Below are 27,780 nucleotides of genomic sequence, written 5' to 3'. Positions count from 1 at the left end.
ATGTTTGTGTGAAGATTTGATGGCAGGCAGCCATGAGAACATTGGTGAAATCAGGTACTGATGTTGCATAATTGGTTTGAAATAGTCACTCCAACTCATACTAAAGATACTGAATGTTGTTCAGAATGCACAGTCTAAAGCCTTGGGACTTCATATTCCTCTAACAGATGGGCTGCATTGAAAAGTTGCTCTGGAGCATGCCATTTGCCCTAAGAAGCTGAATTATAATTATAAGGGGAGTCTAAATGTTTTGTACAATGGAAAATCAATGGAAATATACCTAATTTTTTTTTTCAATTCAAAAGAACATTGAAGAAAAACAAAGAGAAAATCCACTGGCATACATTATGGACTGAGTTCCTGTTATTTGAGTGATTGTTTTTACCAAAAGACAGGTTAAATCTTATTGGGTCTTAATTAAGAAGGCCCATATGAGGCCGGGTTTCTCTGCCAGTTTTTTAAATCAAACTAATCTCTATGTGTGACCACTAGAGAAATTGACTTGGAAAGGCATCATTGCCATCTTGTGAGTGATTTGGGCTTCTGCTTGAGTGGTTTTAATGTAATGTGAGGTTGTTTTGTTGAAAAGATCTCAGACATTTTCATGCCTAATCCTCTTAAAGGAATAAAAAGGACACAATGCCAGGTGACTCAAGGTTGATTTGCACCAGGGGGCTCAAAGACTAGGTGTTTCTGACCTGCACACACAAATATACAGACGTACACACGTACACATACACACACACACACTCACACGCACAAACACACATACATATATACAGTGGTAGCCAGTACCCTGAAAAAAAGAGAAATTCATTTTCCTTATTACCATGGCAACAGCAGTACCATTCACACATGACACATTGCCCCTTTTAAAGCCCGCTGAGTGTGAGCAACATCCTATTCAGCTGAAATCACATTTAGATGCTATTTAAAAAACAACCAAATATAAATAAATAAATGGACATCAGCAGTAGACTGTCCCTTTTTAAACAGCAACAGTAGTGTGGTCTGATGTCTGGCATCTGGAAAAGATAGGTCTAACTCTTTAAGTGCTTCACTTTAATTTGCAGCATGTGCCTTTGACCACAGCAGCTACACGACCATGAAGGCAATGTCAGATCTATGGACTCTCATTAGAGGAAAGTTGGCCACGTTGAGTGCGCACACACACACACACACACACACACACACACACACACACACACAGACAAGCCAGATATTTTTCATCTGCATGCAACACTCCAGTACTGAGCACAGACGACTCAGTGGCCTGAGGAAAAACAAATTTCTGCCATCAATAAAAGTCAGCTTCTCATTTATTTTTTTGTGAATTAATTTTTCATCTACACTGTGTCCTAATATTGTGTCAACTCCCATATAATTACTGAATTCTGCTACTTTCTGCCTATTATAGCCACAGATGTTCAACTGTGCACACATCTGCACAGAAAATCATCAAATGAAGTGGGAAGCTCTGGAACGTTCACCATGCCCAATCCTAGAGGAAACATATATTACTCATAGGTTGCTCTGTAAAGGCTCAGGAGACATTGTCATTCTCCTAAAACTCCTTAGGAGAAAAACAATGGGACAAAAAGACATGACACACAAGAGATATAGTAAGGAGATAAAATAGAGATAAAGGAGATGGTAGGGTTAAGTTCATCAGGCAAATCTGAGCACAGTTTGTGACTTTTCTGAGATCTCCACTAAAAGTCCGGAGGAGAGACGTGTGAGAGTAATGAGGTCTTTGTTTCAGGAGACACTTTTGAGCAGCAGGAGGCTTAGGCTAAAGTCTCCTTTGTCTTTTCATCTGATCTCACTGATGTCTAGGAGAAATGTCTGAGATTTTAAGGAGATATTCTTTTTATGATTTTCTTTCCTCCGGGATGCCAAATGGTAGCTAGAGGGGTACCCCCCCCCCCCCCCCCCCCCAAAAAAAAAAAAAAAAAAAGCACTGGGCTATGGAACACTGGAGTATTCGGATTAGTTGAAATGTCTTTTTCTTCATCCGCACTGAGCACCTGACTTTGTTCATTTTCTCATAACTAAATGCAATCGAATCCTCACGGGAATATTTCAGCATCGAATTTAAAATCTTTCTGGAAGAACGCAAAGGGACAGCTAAAGGGGACAAGTTACCAGTTATTAACTTCAAAATCTGACTGAGTAATGGCCCAGAAACTTTTGGTTCTATATTGTATTCCAATGGCAATTTCACATATGTATATTATGTTACCACAAGGTCATACAGTACCTATAAAAAGTTTGGGCACATCTTCTCATTAGTCATTGGTGGAATAGGGCTATTCACTGTATAGAACTGTGTACCAGACCTACCTCTGCACAACCAAAGTTATGGTCTCAAACACAGAAGGCAAGCAGTTCTACAAATTAACTCTTGACAAGGCCACAGCTGTTCACTGAAAACCATTCCAGGTGACGACCTCATGAAGCTGACTGAGAGAATGCCAAGAGTGTGCAAAGCTGTCATCAAAGCAAAAGATGGCTACTTTAAAGAATCTAGAGTATAAAACATATTCTGGTTTGTTTAAAACTTTTTTGTTTACTACATAATTCCATATGTGTTCCTTCATAGTTTTACCGTCTTCTATATTTATTTATACTGTAGAAAATAATAATGAAAACAAGAAAAAAGAAAAAAAAAAACACTGAATGAGAAAATGTCCAAACATTTGACTGATACTGTACATTCACAATATGTGGAAAATAGCCCAAAACAAAGGTGTGGGTGTGTCCACACTTTTGATGGGTACCGTATGTCTGTTACCACTGCAGTGTTTTCAGTCTTTACCTTTGTCAAAATAAAACTGTACTCAAAATAAAAAAAATGAATTAGCCCATTTAGCCCAATTAGACTGAAAATATGTCATCGCTTCCAATTAAAAACATGTATCTCTGTTTTTTTTTTGTGTGTGAATTTAGTTTAGTTTACTGTGTCGTTTGAACAAATAAGCATTTTGAATAATGTGAAAATATTATGATGAATAGACCAATAGAAATGCTACAAAAATTCCATGCAATAAAAAGAATTTACATTGTCTTAGATTGTCTTTCCTTCTCCTGTAAAATTACTATTTTGGGAGATACAGATTTTTAATTTGACAGCTATATGTGGCAAAATGATAATAAAAAAAATTATTTAAATATTTACACTGCCCATCCCTAATATGAATTTAATAACTGTCTGTAATAGTTCTGCTCTGATCTGACATGCATCTGATGTGTTTAAATATATGTACCTCTGTGCAGCAGGTTCTATCAGTTCCAGTGTAAACACATATTTCAAATTGTAATGGTATAACTTTATTATTATAATGTTATAACTTTTAAAGTTAGGGTTATGATTAGGTTTAGGGCTTAATATTAGTTTAATGTGGAAGTTAAAGTAAATAATTTGATCAAATCACTTTTCATCACATTATGGTACAGCCATTATACTGACACCTAGAGGCCTGGATCAGTAATGTTAATGTGATGTGCTACTATCTCAAACATGGCCATACCCATTTGGGAGACTAGGGCATACCCAGTGTTGATTCAGGGAGTAAGATAAAAAAAAAATAAAACCTGATTCTACAGCTGATATGAGTTGTGTTTTGAAGAAAAACAATGTAAAAGCAATAATCACTTTCATGAAAACGACCAGCTAATTTTTCATTCATACATTGCCCAAATCATTTTTCCAGTTTAGGAACATGGTGGGTCCAGAGCTGCCCGGGATCACTGACCATAAGGCAGGAACACCTCAGGGCATGACACACTCACACTTATGGGCACTTTTGAACAGCCAATCCACCCACCAGCATGTGGTTTTGAATTGGGGAGGAAACCCAGACATGCAGATAACACGCCTTGTCCTTGTAGACAGTCACATGAGGTGGGGCTCAAGCACAAAATCGACACTGTAAATGAATGTTTAAAAATATTAAGAGAAAAATATATGAGGTGCATGACAAGTTTTGGGTAAGGGATCGTTATAATTTCATGGCAGTGTCTAAGAAACATTATGGAAAGTCAGTATGGCCAATACCAGTTCAGTGTTTCGGATCAATGCAACAATATTATCCAGCTGCCTCTTTGCTGTAAATATGCAGGGCCATTTATTGCTGTACTGTTTACACTAAGCTAGGTTTTGCTGCTGTGTAAACATACATAAGTCTATTGTTTGGCCAGTGTTTTCCTTACTGTGTGAGTGCATGGGGATACTTGTGATGGGTTTTCTGCCTTGCACACAATGCATAGTTGATTACAGTCACAGAAGGATCACTATCTTCTGCATAATTTGCATGTGTGCCTCGTCACAGATTGGATTTGGCATCCTGACTGCATTTACATATAAATTCATTTGCTTCATACACACAAGAAGAAGCCAGTGCTGAGCCAATCAGTGTTGCCTTTTGTGTCTTGATTATTGGGTGTAGTGAAAGTGTGCACATGGCTGTGCTCCAAGGCTACTAACAGCACTATTCAATTTGCCTTTTAAAGCAGATACAAGTAGATTACACAGTATTAGATCAGGAATTCCAAAGAACATTCGCACTAGACACAGACAGCTCTTAGACGTTATGAAAAATCCACTTATTTTGAGACACATTATATTTTTATGTATTTCTTGATTAATTTAACAGTGAATCTATGGGATAGCAGCTGTGAACCTTCTTGTATTCCAAATGACACCGTTGTAATAACAATAGAGTCATCCAGAATATAAGTAATCTAAAAATTTGGAAGACCCTCTGATAGGGAATGACTGGCAATAGATAGAGGTATGCAGTTAAAAGCTATGTTCAGCAATTCGATATTTTGTATTAACTCTCTGGTCTGTTTGTGCACTAAAAATATTCATATTTACTCTTGCTTGGTAAATGGGAAACAAACAAATTGTCTCAATCCAAAATAGCTCAGGAGCTCTCTCTCTCAGCCATGAAATTGCATCTTGAGGCATTTGGATGGTGAAGAGACCTCAGAACATTGAAAAGCATGAAAAGAGATGAGGATGTTTCTCTATTCCTGCTCCTTAGGTGGGTAATATTGACATATTTTTTGCTGTTACAGTAACATTACTTAAGGAGGAACTCACAGCAAATTTGGGAGAGTGCTAACTGCATGAAAGTAAATACAGACTGAATGTGCTACAAAACTAAACAGTTCGATTTACAAACAAGTTTCTGTAGTAATTCAAAGAGTGAATAAAACCCTACAGACAAGTTCAACTTCAGCCACAAACAAAACAGAGTGGGCTTCTTACTCAAAGATGCCATTCCACCTTAAAAGATGTAGAGTTTCTGAATGTACACAAGCATTATGGGGGAGTTTGTTATGTTGTGAGAACTCTATTTCTCCAGAATGATCTACGTTAAAAATCTTGGTCAATGACTTGTAGGTGTGTCATGGCATTCCTGCATTAACTAGAAATGGAATCTCAGTTTCCTCTGTGGAGGGCAGTGTTGTTACTCACTACGCTATATCAGCCAGCAATTACAGAATCTAACTGTAGATGAACATAGCTCATAACCTGAACACAAAAACAAGACACACATACAGATCCTGTTCTGTCTACACTTTTCAACTGTGGTCTGAACTAGATGGAAAACAATCCATCAGAGGCATGCCCAGCTCAGATTAGGGTAGGAACTTCCAGCTGCTGACCACTGGCCTCGTCCACCCACACACAGACCTAAAAACAGACGCTAATTCAACAGATCAACCAGATGTCAAACAACTTGGGATAAAAGTGAGGATGCAATGTTCAGAGAAGTTGTCTGACTCATAGAAGAGAAATTTGTATACAACTGGCAGCATTTATATTTCTAATGAAAGAGAAACTGTTATTCACTCTACTGTATTTGTATGCAATTCATAAAAAGACTATTACGTAAGTATTTTAGCAGAAGCACAGGTCTTAGACTGTGCAACTGTCATTAACAGTGTAAAAGATTTCATTAAAGAGGAGCCAGATACTTTCATGCTGGAAATGGGGAAGTGGAGATGCCTGCTGTGCTAAGGCCTGATAGATCATTTGCACTGGCAAAAGATTTATAATCAATCATAAAAATAGTAATAAAGCATGCTTTATACTGGTAACAAATTTTCTGTCTAAATGTGAACTTAAGTGACCCTATGCCCAAGGAATTACTCAGTTTTCTCGTGCTGAAATTAAATTCCTCTGAAATCTACAGGTATATCATGCAAAAAAAACCCAAAAAAAACAAAAAAACAAAAAACAAAAGTGATAACTAGACCCAAAAGCAAAGTAGGCTGTCTCAGTTAATTCATAACATTACATTTATTAGCATAAGGAACGATTACCTTTCTCAAACCTTTACTTTAAATGTCTTTTTCTAACTAATATTTGTTCATATTATGAGAAATCTTTAAGAAAATGTTAATTTTTCCCATTTTCCTGAAAAAAATCTCCCAAATTAATTTCATAGGTGGGCTCAGACCAGTTAATACAGATTCATGCAAGTTCACACTTATTTTCAGTAAATGAAACAACATGTATACTATGTCAAATTTGTTAAAACCAAAATAACTGAGTTAAGACAAACAATAAATAAATAAAAAAAGTAAAATACATTATCCTTCTGTTGCTGCAAGCCACTCTGTAAAGTCTGATAAATTCATTTAAAATTCAGAGCTGTTGGGTCAGATTTGGCAGCAGTTGTTCAGACTACATAAGAAGCTTTACATATTAACTTCAGGCTCATATACTACACTCAAGTATCATAATTCTCTGGGGTAAAGAGAACACCCCAGCTCCAAATTACTAACACACATTACTAAGATTTGTCATTTACTCTAAAAATTGTCAGTAAACATGGGTAATACCTAGTTAGCCATTTAGCATTACCAACTATAGTGCATTTGTTTGCGAGAAATATCGAGCTTGCTACTTTCTTAGGTATTAGCAAGCTGTGAGCCATTTGTAACCATGCTAATTTGAAGTTTTCTCAAGGAAAAAAATTACTTTTTTGAGGGTGATTTTTAAAATAATTAAAAAGAAAATAAAAAAAAGTCCACAACTATTTCCGGACAAAAAATACTTACGTGGACATGAATATAATTATGGAATGTTTACATTTAACACCACATAACACTTTTGCATTTAATATTTTTAACTCAACACATTTATAAAACGGCAAAAAACTTTCATAGATCCATTTGTTCCCTGTGAGGGTGTAATTAGAAAATTAAGCATTTAATCTGAACAGGGCATCTAAGTTTTTGCATAGGATTATACAGTATAGCTTGTCTACATTCACATCATGCTGGGACTACATCTTCAGAACTGAATTTCTGGACTGCATCTTAATTTACAAACAATTTCCCTAGTCTCATTCACCTGTCATAGTTATAGATACTTAATCTATTATCTTTCACATAGACTGCTCAGACCTGATTCAGCTTAATGCATTACACCTAATATCAGTTTTCTATAGATGTACAGGCATTGTAAAAAGCCCTATGTGGCCCTAACTATCTACAATTACAAAGCAGGGCTTTAAACTCTAGTCTAATGTGTAGATAGTGGGGTTACTCACCATGCGTCACCAGCCATTAATAGCATGTAGGTTTACCTGCCTAAACCCTATTCAGCTTCACCCACAAAAAGGTACTTTTCATATTTAGAATATCTGCCAAATTCTTTCCTATTGTGTCTTAATTTGTTCTTACTTCCGTCACCTTTGGCTTGCACAAGGAATTCTTTATAAATCTGAGCTTATTTTCAACCATTATCTTTTTTGAAAGCTATGTGAGTGCATGCATCTTCTTCTACATTTATTATAAACCAAATTATCACGAACAGATTTATCTTTCAGTTGGTTAATATTAATGACATGTTCTTAATGTGTTCTAACCGATTCTTAAGAATCTTGGCCAAAGTGAATAGCTCTTGTGTTATTCATGATATTAGGACCAAGCCACAGGTTTTTTCACACACAAACTTACACACATTGACATATTGATGATTAAACTCACTGAGCTCAGCGATGCTGCCCACACGAGTGGCCAGGAGAGATTGTTCGATGGTCCGGAGCTCAGCCTGGCTAAAGGCATGGCCTTCTCCACTCTTCCCTGCTCTCTGCTGGTCACGGTGCAGGCTCAGACTGTCTGGCAAGCTCAGCACACCTGGGGGCAAAGAACCATGACATTAGACCATGCATGGTCCTGAAAGAAGGATCATTTTAGTTTAATATATGCCACTAGATAGATAGATAGATAGATAGATAGATAGATAGATAGATAGAATAGTTCCCCCCTCTCCCACACACACATAACACACACACACACACACACACACACACAAACCCCTGGTCTGTAATTTGCTCACTCATTTTTCACAGGTTAAAACTGATTTGAACCTGCACAAGCAGAATCCCATGCATGTGTATTTGCAGACTGGTATTTTCAGAAACTCTTTATGGTTTATGGTTTATTTATCTACAAGATTTAAAAGGTACAAGCAAAGCTGACCCAGTTTAATGAAACATCTTTAACATGCTTTGGTCAAATTAACACAAAGATCTAACACCACAGCACCGTTCTCACTCTGTCTGTACAGTCCTTTTCAGAATGAATTCAACACCTGTCCCTTTAAATGATAATGAGCCACTGTTAACGCCGATGCAAGCAGTGAGACGTGAGTGAGAAGAAGCTTTGGTTTTTAACCATTTAAGCTTCGTTTTCTTTCTTATGTATTGTTTTCGGTCAGTCCATTCTCATTGTTTTGTACCGTTTAACGCCATGTTTGCAATAGGCAACTGATTAGAGATGCTTTAGCAAAAAAACTGTTCAACTTAATGCTGTAGCATGTAACATCCATCCATTCATTATCTGTAACCGCTTATCCAATTTAGGGTCGCGGTGGGTCCAGAGCCTACCTGGAATCATCGGGCGCAAGGCGGGAATACACCCTGGAGGGGACGCCAGTCCTTCACAGGGCAACACAGACATTCACTCACACACTCACACCTACGGACACTTTCGAGTCGACAATCCACCTGTAACGTGTGTTTTTAGACTGTGGGAGGAAACCAGAGCACCTGGAGGAAACACACGCGGACACGGGGAGAACACACCAACTCCTCACAGACAGTCACCCGGAGTGGGAATCGAACCCACAACCTCCAGGCCCCTGGAGCTGTGTGACTGAGACACTACCTGCTGCGCCACCGTGCCGCCCAGCATGTAACATTTAGACCATTAATTTATCAATTAATCAAAATACATTTTTGTATTTTGTATCAAATCTAATATTATCCTGAGCTGGTTGTGTTTCTACAGATTTGAACATATTTGATAAGGTTAAGGTACTGGGTATGCTGGATAAATCATGTAGCAAAGCACATGTGCTAAAGGACTACTCAAAACAGTTCTGGAGGCACACTGCCTTAGAGGCAGGGGGAACCTAATTGGTTACCAACACAACACGCGGGGAATGTTTGCCTGCTATGACTGTCAGTAATGAGTTTAGAAGAAATAAATGTGCAATACAACTTTCTTTTCAAATTAAATTTGTAGACTCAGTATTGTGTTTGGCTTGAATGGAGGATAATGTAACTGTCTCTGAGTAATATTCTGCTGCCTCTGAAGAAGTACTTTCCTGCACATTTGTGTTATGACTGCTGCCTGTGAAGTAGCTTCAGAATGTTATACAATAATGTTCTACTTCCTCAGAGGCAGAGGGTTCCAAGACAGCACTAGCACACGATTGCTGCCTCTGAGGAAGCAGAGCATTATTGTATGTCATTCTGAAGCTACTTCAGAGGCAGCAAAGTTGAATCAAGTGCGCAAAATTACTCTTTTGAATCCAGCAGAGGATTTATTGTATAACAGTCTGCAGCTTCCACAGAGGCAGCAGTCATAACACAAATGTGCAGGAAAGTACTTTCTCAGAACCTGACTCGGAGGCAGTAGAGCGTTCTGCAGCTTCCAATATATTGCACATTTATTTATTTATAGAGCTGGCAAACATGAGGTTCTAATAGGACAGGTTTGTGCCTCTGTATTTGACAACTGCCAACCAATGTGTTTTAACCAATCACATTCATCCCCTCCTGCTAGATGGTAATGAATTACATTTTATCTGCCTCTAAGGTAGTGCTGCCTCCACAAACATTTTGAGTAGTGCTGTTGGCAATGAGTAGTGCTATGACAATATGGTCATGTGCCTTGACGGATGGTTGTTAAAAGTATCATTTTTGTAAGAACCAATTAGCCACCTTTATTTTTTAAGAATGCAAAATCTGGTGTTAAGATGTAGATGCAATGAAGGCAGCATAATACTCCTGTAGCGCTTGCCGAAAAAAGCAAAAGTGTTTGAACAGCCCATTAAGAAGCGTCTGTAGTGTGCTAATGAGTACAGCTGTCACGGTTGGACACTTTCCCTCGTGCCGATGTCGAGCAACATGCAGGTGACTTCTCCTGCCATACTGCTGCATGTGGAGCCCTGCTCCTTCAAAAGCCCTAATCAAATCACAGTACAGAGGCACAGGTGACATTTTTGTTTGGACAGAGAAAATAGGCAGAGACAGATGGGATATCGAGCTGAGCCACAGGTGAATAGAGAGCATCCACCTTCCCAAGGCTCTCACACAAAGGAGCAATTTTACGTTGCAGTGTGGGCATTAATTACAGACAGAGAGATAAACAATGACAATCTGGACGGACACACAGACTTATCCTGCGGATATAGACCCACACACACAAACCTGCAGAAACACTAGACTACGGTTAAGAAGCAAGTGCTTCTGATTATCAGGACAATGGTCTTGCAATACTGATTTCACAGTAGGTATCTGCCATATGTAAATGAGCATTAAACTAAACATTTTCATAATTATTAACATTCACTATCTGTAACTGCTTATCCAGTTCAGGGTCATGGTGAATCACTGGGCACAAGGCAGGAACACACCCTGGAGGGGGCACCAGTCCTTCACAGGGTGACACATACACACACACAGAAGCTACACCTACAGAAACCTTTATGTAACCAATCCACCTACCAACGTGTGTTTTTGGACCGTGGTAGGAAACAGGAGCAGACACGGGGAGAACACACTAAACTCCTCACAGACAGGGACTCAAACCCACAACCTCCAGGTCAATGGAGCTGTGTGATTGTGACACTACCTGCTGCGCCACTGTGCTGCCCTATTTTCGTAATTATATACGACATTTAATTAATAATTTGATGCTTGTTTTTGTATTTTTTTTATTTAATTTTTATTTCATTGGTTGAACATTGGTTCATTGGAACTTAGACCTACCCCCCTCATGAATCTGAAGTTTGACTCCCTCAGTCACCTTTATCAGGCTACAAATACACCAAAAAGGTGGCATATTTCAGTTACCAATGAGATTAGCGCTGACTGAGATTTGGCAATATATACATGTCCTGTCATACTTTGAGAGAACTTTTGAAAGAATAAGACTACATTTTGTCAGAAACAATATGAACACTCATCAATATTTCATAACCACTCAATTAAACCACCCTGTCACATGCACATTCAGTTGCTTAAAATTCTTCCTAGGAGCGTAACATGAATAATATATGATGTGCAATATTAGCCAGATGGGACACAAGCTAAATGCTTGATTCTTTCTTGACACAAGCAGACATTTTTTTCCCCCCTGTGGTCACTATTAGGTGTTGCCACTGTCCACTGTGAATGATAAGTGAAGAAGATGCAGTTCATCAAAGGAATCTGCTACAAGTTGCTGGACATTGCCCAGTCTTATTTCCATTGGGGAAAAAAATGTTATCTTGTGCTTTCTCTCTCACTCTCCACACACAGACACACACACATGCCTATATGTCTTCATATATATTCACACCCTGCCCACACACTCCTCACACACACATACAGTCTAGTTTCTTTGAATTGTGGGGACATTACATAGCCTTCCATTCATTGTGTGGAGACTCACCATTAATTTTCCATAAGCACTACTACTTTAACTCTAAACCCTGTGTAATAATTTACATTGTGGGGACCAGCTGGTGCTCACCACAAGGAATATAACTCCCCATAATGTGAGTATGTACACAGGTTTTGCTTCACACTATGTGATATATTACTGGTACACACACACACACACACATACAGACATCAAGGGAGAGTAAATAGCAAGAGTTTATGCTAAGCTCTCAGTCTCACTGCTCCTTCAATTCCCAGAATGCAGCTGGATTACAAATGGACATTTTTAACCGTCAGAAATTTTCTCAAGACTCTTTTCTGCTAGCTTCAAAATAAGCACTCCTGTGGCTTTGGGAAAACATTTTTACATTTTTTATATATATTCTTTTTTTTTTCGCTCTCCATCTCTATATCAGCACTTCCTAACCTACTTTTCAAACTGTTCATCTCTTTTAATTTCAAATTACTCAAAGCACTCAAAGCATGTGGTATTTTTTAATGCAGCTGCAGTTAGCTACCAGTGAAATCTTTCCTGCATTATTCATTCAATCAGATAACAACATGAAAACTAATAAGGTTTGTATATGTCCATGTCCCTTCCCCTTCCCCACATTTTCAATAACCCCACTTCCCTCTTACACTCTCTACCTTATCTTCCTCCAACACTTGGGCACCCCGCTTGTTTTTCTAAATCTCTTCTGTGTTAAAGATGAGGTCGACTTAAAGTGGGAGGACACCCTGGGGAATACGAACAACTCTCCTGGAAATATGTGCTTTTCCTCAAGTAGAATATCACACATGCACAGTGACCTCAACTGACTGGGGAATTGAAAAATGAAATCATCTCCAAATACCAGTGCTCTGGAGCTAAAATCAGTTAAAAAAATTGTGCATATACAATACTCCAAGCCTACAAGCCTTAAAGACATACCAGGCTGTAGTCCAACTGCTGCTCTGTATACATTTCAGCCCATTGCACCTTGTTCTGCAATGTTCAGGATTTCCACAGCGTAAGTATGATTAGGGTGGTGGATCATGTAGAAGTGGTGTGTTAGTGTGTGTTGTGCTGGTGTAGAGTGGATCAGACACAGCAGGGCTGCTGGAGTTTTTAAACCCCTCAGTGTCACTGCTGGACTGAGAATAGTTCACCAATCAAAAATATCAAGTGGACTGCATCCCCTGTCCACTGATAAAGGACTAGAAACCACCAACACAAACTGTGCAGCAACAGATGAGTTACTGTCTCTGACTTTACATCTACGAGGCGGACCAAGAGGTAGGTGTGTCTAACAGAGTGGGCAGAGAGGGGAAACAGTGTTTAAAAACTCCAACACACTAACAAGCCACCACCACATCAGTGTCACTGCAGTGCTAAGTAGGATCCATCACCCAAATCATACCTACTCTGTGGTGGTCATATGGGGGTCCTGACCATTAAAGAGCAGGTTGAAAGGGGGCAAGCAACGTATGTAGAACAACAACTGAACTACAGTCTGTAATTGTAGAGCTACAAAGTGCTCCTGTATTGTCAGTTGAGCTCAAAGACTGGACAGTGAGTGAAGACACAAGAAGGTGGGCATCACATTCAGAGATTTACCAAAAAATATAAATTAATGAAATAAAAAAAGTTATAATGTTTGGTAAAATCTTAAGGTGACACATTCTGAACATCTTACCTAAATGCTCCATAACGTGTTCATAAATCAACAGGTTAAACAACTTTTGTATAGATGTTTTACATGATATTAATATGGGCTACTAAGTAATTTAATATAAACTACTTTTTTCCATATAATATTCTTCTTATTTTAAAAACGTATATTAGTTATTTATTTCTTCATTTGTGTTTTGCATTTTGTTATTCGTTCTCCATATCTTGTCTTAATATCTTAATATTCTTAATATCATGTAAAACATATATTTGTTATCAAAAAAATAATAATATGTATCTCCATTTTTAGTTTATTGTGTCAGCAGGTAGTGTCACAGTCACATAGCTCCAGGGACCTGGAGGTTGTGGGTTCCAGTCCCACTCCGGGTTACTGTCTATGAGGAGTTTGGTGTGTCTTCCTAGTGTCCACTTGGGTTTCCTCCAGGTGCTCTGGTTTCCTCCCACGGCCCAAAAAACACACGTTGGTAGGAGGACTGGCGACTCAAACGTGTCCTTAAGTGTGTGCATTTCCCTGCGAAAGGACTGGCGCCCCCTCCAGGGTGTGTATATGATGTGTTCATAAGATCTTACATAAGCGCTTCAAAACACATTCATGACACTTTCATAAACATGTTTTGAAGTGCTTATGTAAGATCTTATGAACACATCATATACACACCCTTTAAGTAAATTGTTGCAAAATATTCTCCTTCCCGAGTCTCTGTCAAAATGTTTCTTGTGTCTGCTGTGAAGATGAAATTCAGTAAATGAGAGGAGCGTTCTACCCCTTGCTCTGCAAACAGCCACTGAACATAATATCTACATCACTCACCCACAGCTGTTGATGCAGAGGGTTTGTTGAGTTTAAAAAAAAGTGCAGATTGGGTTAGTTCAGCATGGCCTTCTGGAGGGGTCTCCATCTCACTCAGTTTCACATGATTTTTACATGAGTTTCTGGCCAGTCTGAAGACCCTAATAGAGCTGCCAGACCAGACAAATCATGAGAGAGAGAGAGCGAGAGAGAGAGAAAGAGAGAGAGAGAGAGAGAGAGAGAGAGGAGAGAGAGAGAGAGAGAGAGAGAGAGAAAGAGAGGAGAGAGAGCGAGAGAGAGAGAGATAGAGAGAGAGAGAGAGAGAGAGAGAGAGAGAGAGAGATAGGAGAGAGAGAGAGAGGAAAGAGAGCGAGAGAGAGAGAGAGAGAGAAAGAGAGGAGAGAGAGCGAGAGAGAGAGAGATAGAGAGAGAGAGAGAGAGAGAGAGGAGAGAGAGAGAGAGAGGAAAGAGAGAGAGAGAGGAGAGAGAGAGAGAGAGAGAGGAGAGAGAGAGAGAGAGAGAGAGAGAGGAGAGAGAGCGAGAGAGAGCGAGAGAGAAAGAGAGGAGAGAGAGAGAGAGAGAGAGAGGGGAGAGAGAGCGAGAGAGGAGAGAGAGAGAGAGAGAGAGAGAGAGAGAGAGAGGAGAGAGAGCGAGAGAGAGAGAGAGAGGAGAGAGAGAGGAGAGAGAGGAGAGAGAGCGAGAGAGGAGAGAGAGAGAGAGAGAGAGAGAGAGAGAGCTCTTCAGGAATAGAACAGCTGGAAAGCTTTCTTTCTGAGGTCAGCAGGCCAGCCATGGTTTTGAAGCCACACTTATGTGACCTCATCTCATATGCGGGCGAAAAAATAGAAGTGTGATTTTCACTGCTCAGAGAAGAATCTCCAGAAAGCAGCTGGAACAATATGTCCACAGTTTGAATAAGAACCTATGTGTATTTTTAGAGAAGCTCTCCATTTATGACATGCCACTGAGACAGAATGCCAATGCCCTTCTATTGTCCTCCAGAAGCAGCTCAAACATTTTGTTCCATCTTTTTAACCAGATAAAAGGGAAAGCCTGTGATTGTTGATGGAGAGAAGACCTAATTTTCCTTCCCGCCTTACTGCATGCGACCAAATGTATGTGAACATTTCTTCTAGTTACTGAGTTCAGGCATTTCAGCCACCTCCATTACTAACATAGCCATTAAATCCCTTTAGAAAACAATGGCAGTAGAATGTGTTGTACTGAAAACTGATTTTATAGACTTTACACCAGTGGTTCTCAAACTTTTTCTATCATTACCCACCTCAGAGGGGAATTTCCATGCCCCACCTGTCCCATATCGCCCCTGAAAAAATGGCAAGTTTACAATTTTCTAATTCATTGAAATAACAAAAACTTCTATCTCTAAATCAGTAGCTTAACATGATAACACCAGCTACAACATTAGCATCACTGTTCAAACATTCAAAAATACAGAAAATTTGCCTGGTAATTAAACTGTGCTTCAGTTTCTCACTATTCAATCTGTGCAAAAATGAGCAAAGGCAGGTGCAAGGACATAGGAGTGAGATTGATAATGGGGGGACATATTTGCTAAGTCAAAGCCCACCCCATTCCCAAAATATTAGCTAGCTAGCTATAATATGTTTCCTGTAGATAAGGCAGTAAAATACTGCATTTATAATGATGTGGAACAGCATTTGATTAACATTGACATTATAGAGTGAGGCTATATTCTCATACTATTAATTGCAGCAGTATGCAGTTTGGGACAAGGCCAGAGATTAACATTTACTTGCTGCGTGTTTAGAGCAATTTCTCACAACCTGAACACAGCTAATATTAACGCTGACTAACTCTCAGATCCTCCGCTTTGTTATCTGTTTTGCTCTTGTTACTGATGTCAAGTCCAGAGCTGGTTAAAACTAACTTTATAAACCAGACTCTGAGGGTGAATTGGAGGCCAGTGAAGCTGATGATTGGAGCAGGTTTATATTTAAACAGCTGCCTTAACGAAGGGTGGAAGAAGACCCAAGCTAAGTTTTTCTGGTCTCCTATATAATGTTCTTTTATTATGTTTAAGGGATATCAATAAATCCATTGTGACTGGGTGCTTTTTACTGAGTAAGCTTCATAGGCAACAGAAGGGCATTAATAAAGACAGGCTCATTAATAAAGAAATGTTCATTTCTTCAGATTCCTTGCGCAACACATGCAATATGTACACACACCACACTTTGAAAAACGCTGCTTTAACACACTGCCACACTGAGTTTGTGAAAATTCCTCCTTATTGGATATGCCTCAGTCATCTGGAAGTGCTGTTATTGTGATTTAAAAGCATTTAGGTGCAGCAGCAGTTCAGCCTCAAAGCAGCAGACCACACAAACTGAAGCACATAATAAACATGTCTCTGCTTTATTCACTACAGAATTTCAAACTGGCATCAGCAAATCTCAGCATCAGCACAAAAAGTTGCAATTACCCAGTTTAAGCAGTTATAGTTCATGTTTTGAAATAAGCTCTTCCATGTAACAGCATATTACCTGAGGTATGCTGATTTTACAGTGAAAAAAAGACAAAAATATTAGATTTACTAGCCACACTTTAGTTTATTCAACAGTGGTCAGGTTCTCTATAGATACACCACAAGGCAGGGATTAGTTGGCAGATATTCTCTCTCTCTCTCTCTCTCTCTCTCTCTCTCTGTCTCTCTCTCTCTGTTGTGCCATAACATTAAAACCACCAGTCTAAAATGGTCTTAAAGCCCCCCTTGCTCTGATTCTTTGAAGCAAGGACTCCACAAGTCCTCTGAAGGGGTCTTGTGATATTTGGCATCAAGTTGTAAGCAGCAGATCCTTTCAGTCCTGTGGATCTGACTTGTTTTTACCTGCGTAACCCACAGATGTGCAGTTAAATTGAGAGGGGGAGTTTGGAGGCTTAACTGAGAGGCTTAAGACCTGATATATACACTGAAAAATCACTGGATTAGGAACACCTACCTTGTATCTACATACATTGTCCATTTTTCTTCGGTGTACTTCTGTAGTTTTATAATCACAGACTGTAGTCCACCTGTTTCTCTGCATATCCCCATATCACTCTGCTCATCAGTGCTCAGGACCACCACAGAGCAGGTGTGATTTGGGTGGTGGATCATTCTCAGTGCTGCAGTGACACTACTGATGTGGTGGCTGCAGTGTGTTAGTTTGTGTTGTGCTGGTACAAGTGAATCAGACACAGCAGGGTTGCTAGAGTTTTTAAAGCCCTCAGTGTCACTGCTGGACTGAGAATAATCCACCAATTAAAAATAACTAGAGAAACATGTGGACTACAGTCTGTAATTGTAGAACTACTAAGTGCTCCTGTACGGCCAGTGGAGCTGATAAAATGGACACACACCCACAGATCAGCACAAATGAATTATTCTGTATGCTGCTGTATATTTATTAATGTTGAGTGTTTTGATACTGTACAAAATGAGAACAAAATATGAGCACAAAAATGTGCTTAAGTTCTCTCACGAGAACCGATACATACTGCCTTTGACTCAGCACAATAAACAGCCCCCCTTGAGGAGCAGTTCCACAAGGGAAATGACCATGCATCTGAGTTACCATCCAGCTCCATGAGTTGCTCTGCATCTTAAAACTGTCAGATGTTATCATTCCAACTACCATCAGTGTTGATTACCCTTCTCCGCATTCTAAAGCCTGCATGAAAAACACATTCCAACATGTAATTAACAACACTTTGCCAAGATGTTAGAACACTGGAGTTTGTCTGAGCTGATGACACATCTGTTTGCTGGTGTAATGAGCCATTCTTCACCTGGCACCAAGGTACCTGAACAGCCTGCTATGAAACTGCAGAAGATTACTCAAGTACAAAAACAAGTTTGATAAGGATTTTCCTTCCGTCATCACTTAGTGCCACCTGAGGCTCCTGTTTCAGTGAAAATAAATAAATAAACAGGGGAGAACAATTAAAAAATGGATATATAAATAAATAAATAGACCGGATTATTAGTTATCAGACACGCACACATGAAGTGGGGGGAGCGTAATGAAAACGTTTTGCAGTCTTTCAATTAATTGTCAAAATTGATGGACGTTTTGGGAGGAATAAGCATCTGTGAAAGAAAAAGAAAGCAGATGGAGAAGAATCAGCACGGCTAAACAAAAAGCTTTTATGAACAACACCAACTGTTGGCTGAATAATTTGTGGGTGGTGTTCGTAAATAACATTACAAATGAGATGCTGCTACGTCGTAAATTACCTAGGCATTGTAACAGTGTGTGTATTTTGAAAAAAATAACTGTGAAAAAGTTGACTTCCACTTTCTTTTTCTGTTTATTATTATATATTTTTATACCTCACCTTTTAACCCAATCATCAGTGGAATTTAACCCCATGCTGTTATCTGATCTCCTGATGCCACCAACATTCAGAGGTTGAGGACAAGCAGGTAGGCCTGAGACCTATGTCAGTCACTGCCTCTTTTTAAATTGCTGCTAATGCATCAACAACGTAGGTCCATAATAATGGCTGACCAATGTCTGTGTTTTCAGGTACCAAGAGATGGGAAGAGTCATCCCATCAACGCAGAAAGTGTGAAGCCAATTTTGTTTAGGACTCCTGGCCACAGTTTCACAAACTGAAGGACCCCCGATGATCAAACTGGGAACTCTCAAAGACAGGGCCCAGACTTGGTGGGTATAGAATAGAATAGAATAAAAAATTGGAGTCAAATGAGCTCCTTTGATTTACAGATGTGATCGAGGGAATCTGACCACCATTTATCAGCTCCACTGACCATACAGGAGCACTTTGTTGTTCTACAATTACAGACAGTAGTCCACCTGTTTCTCTGCATACTTTCTTATCCCCATTTCACCCTGCCCTTCAATACTCACGACCACCACAGAGCAGGTATGATCTGAGTGCTGAGTGCTATGATCATTCTCAGCGCTGCAGTGACACTGACATGGTGGTGGTGTGTTAGTGTGTGTTCCATTGGTGGAGTGGATCAGGCACAGCAGTGCTACTCAAGTTTTTAAACACTGTGTCCACTCACCATCCACTCTGTTAGACAAACCTGCCTTGCTCCCTTGCCACCTTCTAGACCGCAGAACACTGTTGGCTGGATATTTTTGGTTGGTGATCTATTCTCAGTCCGCCACCTAAATCATACCTGCTCTGTTGTGGTCCTGTGGTGGCCCTGATCATTGAAGAACTGAAGGGCTAGATGGAATAGGAAAGTATGCAGAGAAACAGGATGACTACAGTCTGTAATTGTAGAACTACAAAGTGCTTCTGTATGATGCAAGGTAGGTGATGCTAATCTGGTGATAGTTCACTGTACATAGCAATTATACATTGAAAGGTGCAGAAGCACATTTCTCTGACTTTTGGGACATCGGGCAAAACATGTCATTAGAACAGTGGCTCCAGCTTTTGCATTAGGCTGTATGGGGAGGTAGTCTTGTACCATTTTTTAGACCTTCTGTTAGCACTCCAGCCGCCGCATTCTCATAACCAAACAGTTACATAATGGCTTTGTAGTATTATCTGTGTATAATGAGCACTGGTACAGTAACAATCCTGCTAGGGACCTTTTTAATCAGCACAAGCCTTCACAACTCCCCCCACCCCCACCCACTGGTTCCTTTCTTCCCCGCCTCTCTGCACCGCTGTCTATTTTGCTGGAGGAATGTCCCATCGATTTCTCCGTGGCGCATGGCCGGGCTCTTGTCAGAGCGAAACTCATTCGGAATATTAACAGGCGAGTCTCCATAGCAACAGGGAAGAACTGCCCAGCTGCAGAGCAATTGGCGGAAGGTGCAGAGGATGGTCGTGGTGTAGAGGTGGAATTGGAGGTGAGAACAGGTACATCTCACTATGGGCCAGGCTTCCCCCCACAAACATATCATTCCTGCTAGACTTCCTAGCAGGAGAAAAATAAGGGTCAGGAAATCTGGCAGAAATAGTGGAGCTTTCCCACTGCATGGAACCTGCTTGACTCAGCTCGGCTCTTCTGCTTTTCCACTAGCCAAATATGGTCCCTGGAACTGGGTACTTTGCCTGGTGCAAAGCGAGCCAAGTAGGTGCTAAATGTGACCTGTAAACCTTGCAGAGTACTGATTGGCCAGAGAGACCTTTCATACTAAATGCAGCCCTCCAGCAAAATCTCTCAAGTTACAGCAGCAGTCATATTTTTTTTTAATTCGACTCACAACAGCAGCTCAGCATTACCTCGTGGTGTTTTGAAGAGGTTCAAACGCTCCTTGAATCAGTGCCCGATGAAAACCTCCAGCAAAAGCCAGACATGCAACAAGGAAAACTGGAAGGAAAGCTGATCTATGAGAAGACAGAGCAATGTTCAATCCAAAAATAAAAAAGCAGCACACAAATACAATGAGTAACCAGCACCTAAGGTTATTGTGCTGTTATTGTGGTTTTCAAAGCCCGTGGTTCCCGTTAGAGATGGAGTTTTGTGATTTCACCAGCTCCATTTTGTGTGGGAGCTTTGCTAGTGGAAAAGCAACCAGCTAAAAGCAAGCCCAGCCGAGTGGAGTCGATCCGATCCCATGCAGTGGAAAAGCACCATAAGTGTTCTGGCTTTGCAATGGTTCTATCAATCTTCAATCTTACCAATACCAAAAATAAAAGCGCTAAACTAGGTTTTTTGGAGTGATCCCTCAGGAGAGCCCCTGTTGAATCAAGTCTTTAGATGTGGACATTCACATAAAGAGAATATAAGTGTGCAAGGTGAAAGCTCAACACACTTGGAGGATAACATCTGGTCCCTTAAGGTTTCTTTAGTAAAAAACATGGCTTTATGCTTAAAGGGTTCTTTGCACAGTGAAAGGATTCTTTAGATTGACTGAGAATGTGCTATAGATGGTTTATTTAGACGGATTCTGTATGGCAGCAAAAACAGTTCTTCTATTGTTGCCCTTTAATGTGCTAAGAACCCTTTAGCACATTTTCCACAAATATTAAGTAGGCTTTCACTGTGTCCAAAATCTTTAATCATGTACTGTGTAAATGTTTTAGGCACCAGAGATTATGAGATTATGAGGTTTGGACATTGTGGAGACCTCATAATAATGAAAAGGATGAAAAGGGTTGAGGATGGTGCTGTATTCTTGCTCCATTGTAATACTGATCATTTTAGCTGTGTCAGATGTTTTACTCAAGGTGGAACTGACTGTCTGTGAAAGTAAACATAGACTGAATGTGCTACAAAACAAAACAGCTCGTGATTCTGTGGTAATTCAAACAGTGAATAAAAACTGAGAGAGAAATTAATCTTCAACAGCAAACATGCTACAGTCGGCTTCTTACCAAAACGTAGCATTCCACCTTAAAAGATGTGGAGCTTCTGAATGAAAACAATCACAAGGAAGAATTTGTTTCTTTGTACATTTTGTATCTTAGGGGTACAAGGGTTAGGGGCAGAGGTACAGGACTGGGTTGGCTTCAGAAATAATAGCTACATCGATGTTGGTGAAAACTGACAAGATATTTCCAACAACAGTGACATTTAGAAAAAAAATGATGTACTCATGACCAAACAATGCACCTGTTTAGGTTTGTAGGATTCTGTTTGTTCTGAGACCTTTCTCTGACTCTCATCGTACCATGTGGTCACACAGTCCCCTGCATTACTACACAGAATGAGCTTGTAGTGGTGTTAAGTGTCAGAAAAAAATGGATGGAGAGTTTATTTAAGTGTACTTATGACAGCATTTTCAGTGGTGGTTTGCTTTTAAATTAGGTCTTTTGTCATTTGAAGTATGCCGCTATAAAGAGCTCGTGTTCATCTCATCCTGACTAATCCTGATTGGAAGAGCATTGAATTTGCTTGATGAAAGCTTTGAAAACAATAGGGGAACTCAGGTTATTTCTGACATGCTTATACATTTAAGCTACGATACTCTTAAAAAAAGATACTTTCTAGAAATGGGTCAGAAATTAGCTAAGTACAATATGGCAATACATTTAGGTCAGATCTGTGCAAAGAAACCACACATTCAAGAGAGTTGAATTGATTTACTCAACATTAGAGCTCTGCTCAGACTTTTGGAGTTTAAGTTTAAAGGAACTATAAGTACTATTTGGTATTTTTGCTCCTGGGCTCCCCTACATTTGTGAGGAGAAAGTAATTAATTTTTAGAGCACTGTCCTTAAATCAAGGGGGAGGTAGAGACATGGTTTCTTCTAAAATTTACATGCATTTTCTGCAGTGCTGAGCCTGGAGTAGTAGTAGTTTTCTCTGTATCACAGGTCAGGGAAATATCTCAATGATTTTTAGGCTGTAATTTTATGGTGTAATAACTACTTATTGTTGCTTTAATGTTAAGTTAGGGATATATTTGTCAAGGGTGACTTTTTATGCTGATTAAAAGTGATTTTTCATGCTGTGTACACATCACAGAATAACCCAAAGGGCGAACAACATTGTTTAAACATGGTATGAATCCTGGGGATATTTATTTCTTCATGTTTTTAGCTATAACCAAAGGTCCACACATTTAGTAAAACAGTTTGCTGATTTATATTTCCACACAGTACATCCCTAAATGACAGCCAGGCTGAAGTACTGCATGCAGACCTTCCTGTTGTATCAATGTAGAGGCTTAAATTGTAGACCTGAGCAGCAGGACTGACTTGTAGATACATCTTGATTCGTTTATTATTATTGTTTAGTGGCGCATGATGTTTGGTTTGTGTGGCATTGTCACACTAAATGATAAAGTCATAAAAAATTCACGTTTGTTTTCCTGAAAGTACTTTTAAATGAATTATTTTTAAAATAAACATTGTACAATCATAAAGAACCCCGCCCCTCCCACCCCACTCACTCACACACACACACACACACAAAAGTTTCAAAGAGTGTGTGTACCGGTGTGTGGGAGGAAGGTTTCCTACACTCCACTAAAAGTTACACAGTGCAGTGTCTTCAGTGCTGAGTCTGGAGTAGCAACAGTAGAGGCTCTATTCTCAATATTAAAGGGCAGTTAAGTGACACAATTATTTTGAAGCTTTAATTTTAATGTGGAGCGTGAGATTGACAGGCGGATCGGGGAGGAGGCCCCGGGGCAGACCAAGAACACGCTGGAGAGACTACATGTCTCGACTGGCCCAGGAACGCCTCGGTATACCCCCGGAGGAGCTGGAGGCGGTGGCTAGGGAGAAGGAGGTTTGGGTTTCTTTTCTCCGACTGCTTCCCCTGGACCCGGATCCGGATAAGCGGTGGATAATGGATGGATGGATGGAATTTTAATGTTAAAATACTAATTAGTGTTTCTTTAAAGGGAACATCTGCAGTTGTGGGGAAATGCACTTCTCTTAGGTTTATGTTCAAAAGCTAACTGCATTAGCTAATTCAAAACAGCAAAAAACAGTCAATATTACCCACCTATGGAGCAGGAATAGAGCAATTTACATATACCAGGACTTTGTAAACACATTAGACCAGTTTAGAGCACACACAGGGATCTGAAAGCTAACAAATGGTGAGGAAACGTGAATTTTTTAAAAAGTGTTTTTTTTTTTTTTATTACAGTCCTGAACGTCACCTTTAAGTGTAGAAGCATAATTCAGGGCTGGTATCAGAAAAGGAAATGTACATATTCATTTTAAAGCATGTGCATGCCTTATGCAATAGTTCTACTCCTGTAGGTCTTCCTAATTAACATCCAATCTAGTAAACATTTATGAACTTAGGAAGAGTGCAGTCTTTTGACACACATACACACACAAGCAAACCAACTCTCCAGAATACTGGCCACTTACTGAAGTGGATTGTTTATTTTTTGTGGTTTTTTTTTTTTTCTTCCCCAGATACTTGTTCACATACATGTTTTTTGCCAAGTGAATTCTCTGTTGTGCCACACTCAAAGCCCCATCACTTCACTTTCAAAGAGAAAATACCAGAACTCATAAATAAAGCAGCACCAAATAAAGACTTTATCCATACACTTTTTATGGGTTTATGCGTTTTGCAATGTAAGCAGGTCTCGCTGAAGAAGCCTTTTTATGTGGATGAACTTCTATCCATATCAAAGGAATAGATGGAAAAGGAGAGAATAGTGGTGGTGGTGGGGTTGGGGTGGGGGTGAGGGGTACACGGTTCATTTCTTTCCCAGTGCAGAGCTGGGAGTGAAAGAGGAAAACGTAAATGAGCATCCTGGGTAAATATTGCACATTCTTATTATTTGCTAAGGCTTACTGGAAGTGGGTCACACACTATAAGTTCATTGGTGGCTCCTTTGATTCTAAAGCTGGAAGTCATGCCATCTCCAGAGTAAGCCTGGACTTAGGTTGTCTGGCACTTCTCAGCTCTACCTGTTCATGAGTGGATCTACTGCAAATAGCATGCATACTTAGGCCACTAAAAATTCTGCAATTCTGGTCGCTCTCGGTACTGACAAGCAGTATGTGAACCAAAAGTGGCTGACATAATGTACATTATATTTCCAACAGTATTCACTCACCCATTCAAATAATCAAATTAAAGTGTTCCAATGACTTCCATGGCCACAGGGGTATAAAACCATGCATCTAGACATGCAGACTGCTTCTGCAAAGTAGATGCAACTGGGGACGACAGTAACTCAACCACGAAGTGGTAGGCCATGTACAGTAACAGAGTGGGGTCAGAGGATGCTGAGGCGCATTATGCGCAGAGGTTGCCAGCTTTACAGAGTCAATTGCTTACAGACCTCCAAACTTCATACGGACTTCAGATTAGCTCAAGAACACTGCGTAGAGAGCCTCATGGAATGGATTTTCTTGGCTGAGCAGCTACATCCGAGCCTTACATCACCAAGCACAATTCAAAGTGTTGGATGTAGTGGTGTAAAGCATGCCGCCAATGGACTCTAGAGCAGTGGAGATGGGTTCTCTGGAGTGACAAATCATGCTTCTCCATCTGGCAATCCGATGGATGAGTCTGGGTTAGGAGGTACTTGTCTGGTGGCAAGTGTAATGTTTGGTGGAAGGGGGATTATATTGTGGGTCGTTTTTCAGGGTTGGGCTTGGCCCCTTAGTTCCAGTGAAAGGAACTCTTAATGCTTCAGCCTATCAACAGATTATGGACAATTTAATGCTCCCAACTTCACAACTTCATGGGAAGAGTTTGGGCATGGCCCCTTTCTGTTCCAAAATGACTGCACACAAGTTTGGTGTGGATGAACTTGACTGGCCTTTAAGATGAATTAGATCAGAGACTGTGAGCCAGGCCTTCTCCTCCAACTTCAGTGTCTGACCTCAAAAATGCACTTCTGGTAGAATGGTCAAAAATTAAAAAACACACTCCTAAATCTGTGGAAAGTCTTCCAAGAACTGTGGCAAACTGGAGGTGAGCCAGAAATGAACAAAAAAGTGGTCCACTTTGGCTCTGCCTTTCCATGTGGTAAGTGGGCCATGAAAAGGAGGATGTAGGCCAGACCAAGCGCAGAGTAATTTTTGTATCTGGAATAATAATAATAAAGATCCTTCATATAATGACATAATTTAAAGGATCTATTGCAGTTTTAAAGCTCTGCTTGGAACATTTGCATATTTAAAGCTTATTAAAACTGTAAAAACGTTGGTCCCACTTCATTTTAAATGTCTTTAATAACTGTATTATCAAATATTAACAACACATTTAACCACTCTATAACTGCTGCTGATGTATCCACGGTTACCGATGGATTACCACAGAACAGCTTCTGTAAATGCACATATGGACCAACTTTATTTTTCACTCATGTATTTACATGAATGTATCTTAATAGTTGCAATATAATTAAATGTAAATATATGCAAAAAACTAACTAACTAAATAAATAAATAAATAAATAAATAAATAAATAAATAAATAAAACAGTTCATATAAGCAAATGTTCCATCTGTAACAATTGCAAGCAGTAGTTACACAGTTGTAGCATGTGTTGTTAAAATGTAACTATACAGCTATTAAACACACAATGTAAAACTGAAATTGTTCCTGTAATGTACACATCTCATTCATATTTATTTTCATACATTAGCTCAAGCCTTTTTAAGTTTGAGTATGCAGCTAAAACCACAATAATACTAGCAGTAACAATAATGGTTAAAGAACCTGATTAGGTCTTGGCTCATCTACATGCTTATCCTAGTGTGTCATGTGACACTTTTTATGTACAAAGCCTATACTCTGGTGGTTATGCATAGCCTGTTCTTGCCTCTGCATTTTCGAAAATGCCACAGAACATCCTACAGTGTCATATACCCCCAGTCTAATTGCAATTGTACTTCATAAAGCAAGAGGTCCCTTCCAATAAAGAGAACACTCAGCATGCATTCCAGGTGCTGTTAGTTTTTCTGCGAGATACTTTTATCACAATTGTTTTAGTGGTCTGCCTTTAAATTTGAGTCAAAACTGTTGAAAAGGTCCATAAGCTGTCCTTTACAAACACTAATCACTGTTTTAGATAACTGTTGCTAACTTTTTCAACTCTGTAGAACAGTCCTTCGGATATACACAGCCTCAGTAACTGCACATTGACATTTACTGCAAATGCAAAAGTGCATCCAGTCCACAGAATCATTTATTTACATTATAGGCAAAGCACCCTGCCTTTATTTACATATTGATTGCTTACTTGATTATAGTCCTGGAATCCCACTACTTTCCAAATGGAAGTGTGTTTTCCTTGCTCCCAGCATGCCTGACTCAACTAATCATCTCATCAGCTAATTAAACAGCCTTTAATGAGGTTAAAATGGGTGTGTTAAGCAGGGAGACACTAAAATTGGCAGGGCATGGGGAACTCCAGGGACATGATTGTGAAATACTGCCTTAAATAAAATATACACAGAAATTAATTCCAGCAGAGGGAAGAAAAAAAAGAAAGGACAAAACTCTTTTCTTCTTCTTCTTTATTTTATTTTTTTTGCTTTCCCGTAATGCAAGCATACATTTCTGGACTGTGTTAACTCCATTTGGCATGGAACCAGGATGCATTTGCCACATGAATGTGTGAAAGCCCACAGCTCCAGTCACCCAAGAAGACAGTCAGGCTACGCCCCCAGGATGAAAGAGCTAAGTCATTACATCACGGCTCAAACTGCTCAAGTTCTCCCTGACAACAAGGTCACACTTTCCTAGTTATGGTATAAATAGGTTGCCATTTTGAATCCCCCACAGTGGCTCCAGCAAAACATAATTGAAGCCTCCTGCAGATAGCATTCTAAACGTAGCCCACATAACATGCAAGCAAATATGCAGCACTATTGGCCCATCATTGGTAGTGGCAAACTGCATATGCACCAAAAGACTTAATGAAATGAAATTGCGCTCTATGGTCAATGTAAAATAGTACAACAAAATTTAA

General features: G+C 39.6%; 1 protein-coding gene across 2 annotated transcripts in view; it reads right to left on the bottom strand.

Moving 5' to 3' along the window:
* The window catches only part of btbd11a (BTB (POZ) domain containing 11a), a 297,866-nt gene that overhangs the window by 90,256 nt on the left and 179,830 nt on the right, over positions 1–27,780 (bottom strand). For both annotated transcript variants that reach the window (XM_066668357.1, XM_066668356.1), the window contains exon 2: positions 8,011–8,160. In XM_066668357.1, coding sequence (XP_066524454.1) covers positions 8,011–8,160 — 150 coding nt within the window. The remainder of the gene's footprint in view (positions 1–8,010; positions 8,161–27,780) is intronic.

Source organism: Hoplias malabaricus, chromosome 4, assembly GCF_029633855.1.
Source record: "Hoplias malabaricus isolate fHopMal1 chromosome 4, fHopMal1.hap1, whole genome shotgun sequence".
NCBI classification, from domain to species: domain Eukaryota; kingdom Metazoa; phylum Chordata; class Actinopteri; order Characiformes; family Erythrinidae; genus Hoplias; species Hoplias malabaricus.
Note: the sequence above shows the minus strand (reverse complement) of the source record. Positions and strands in the feature narration are given on the sequence as shown.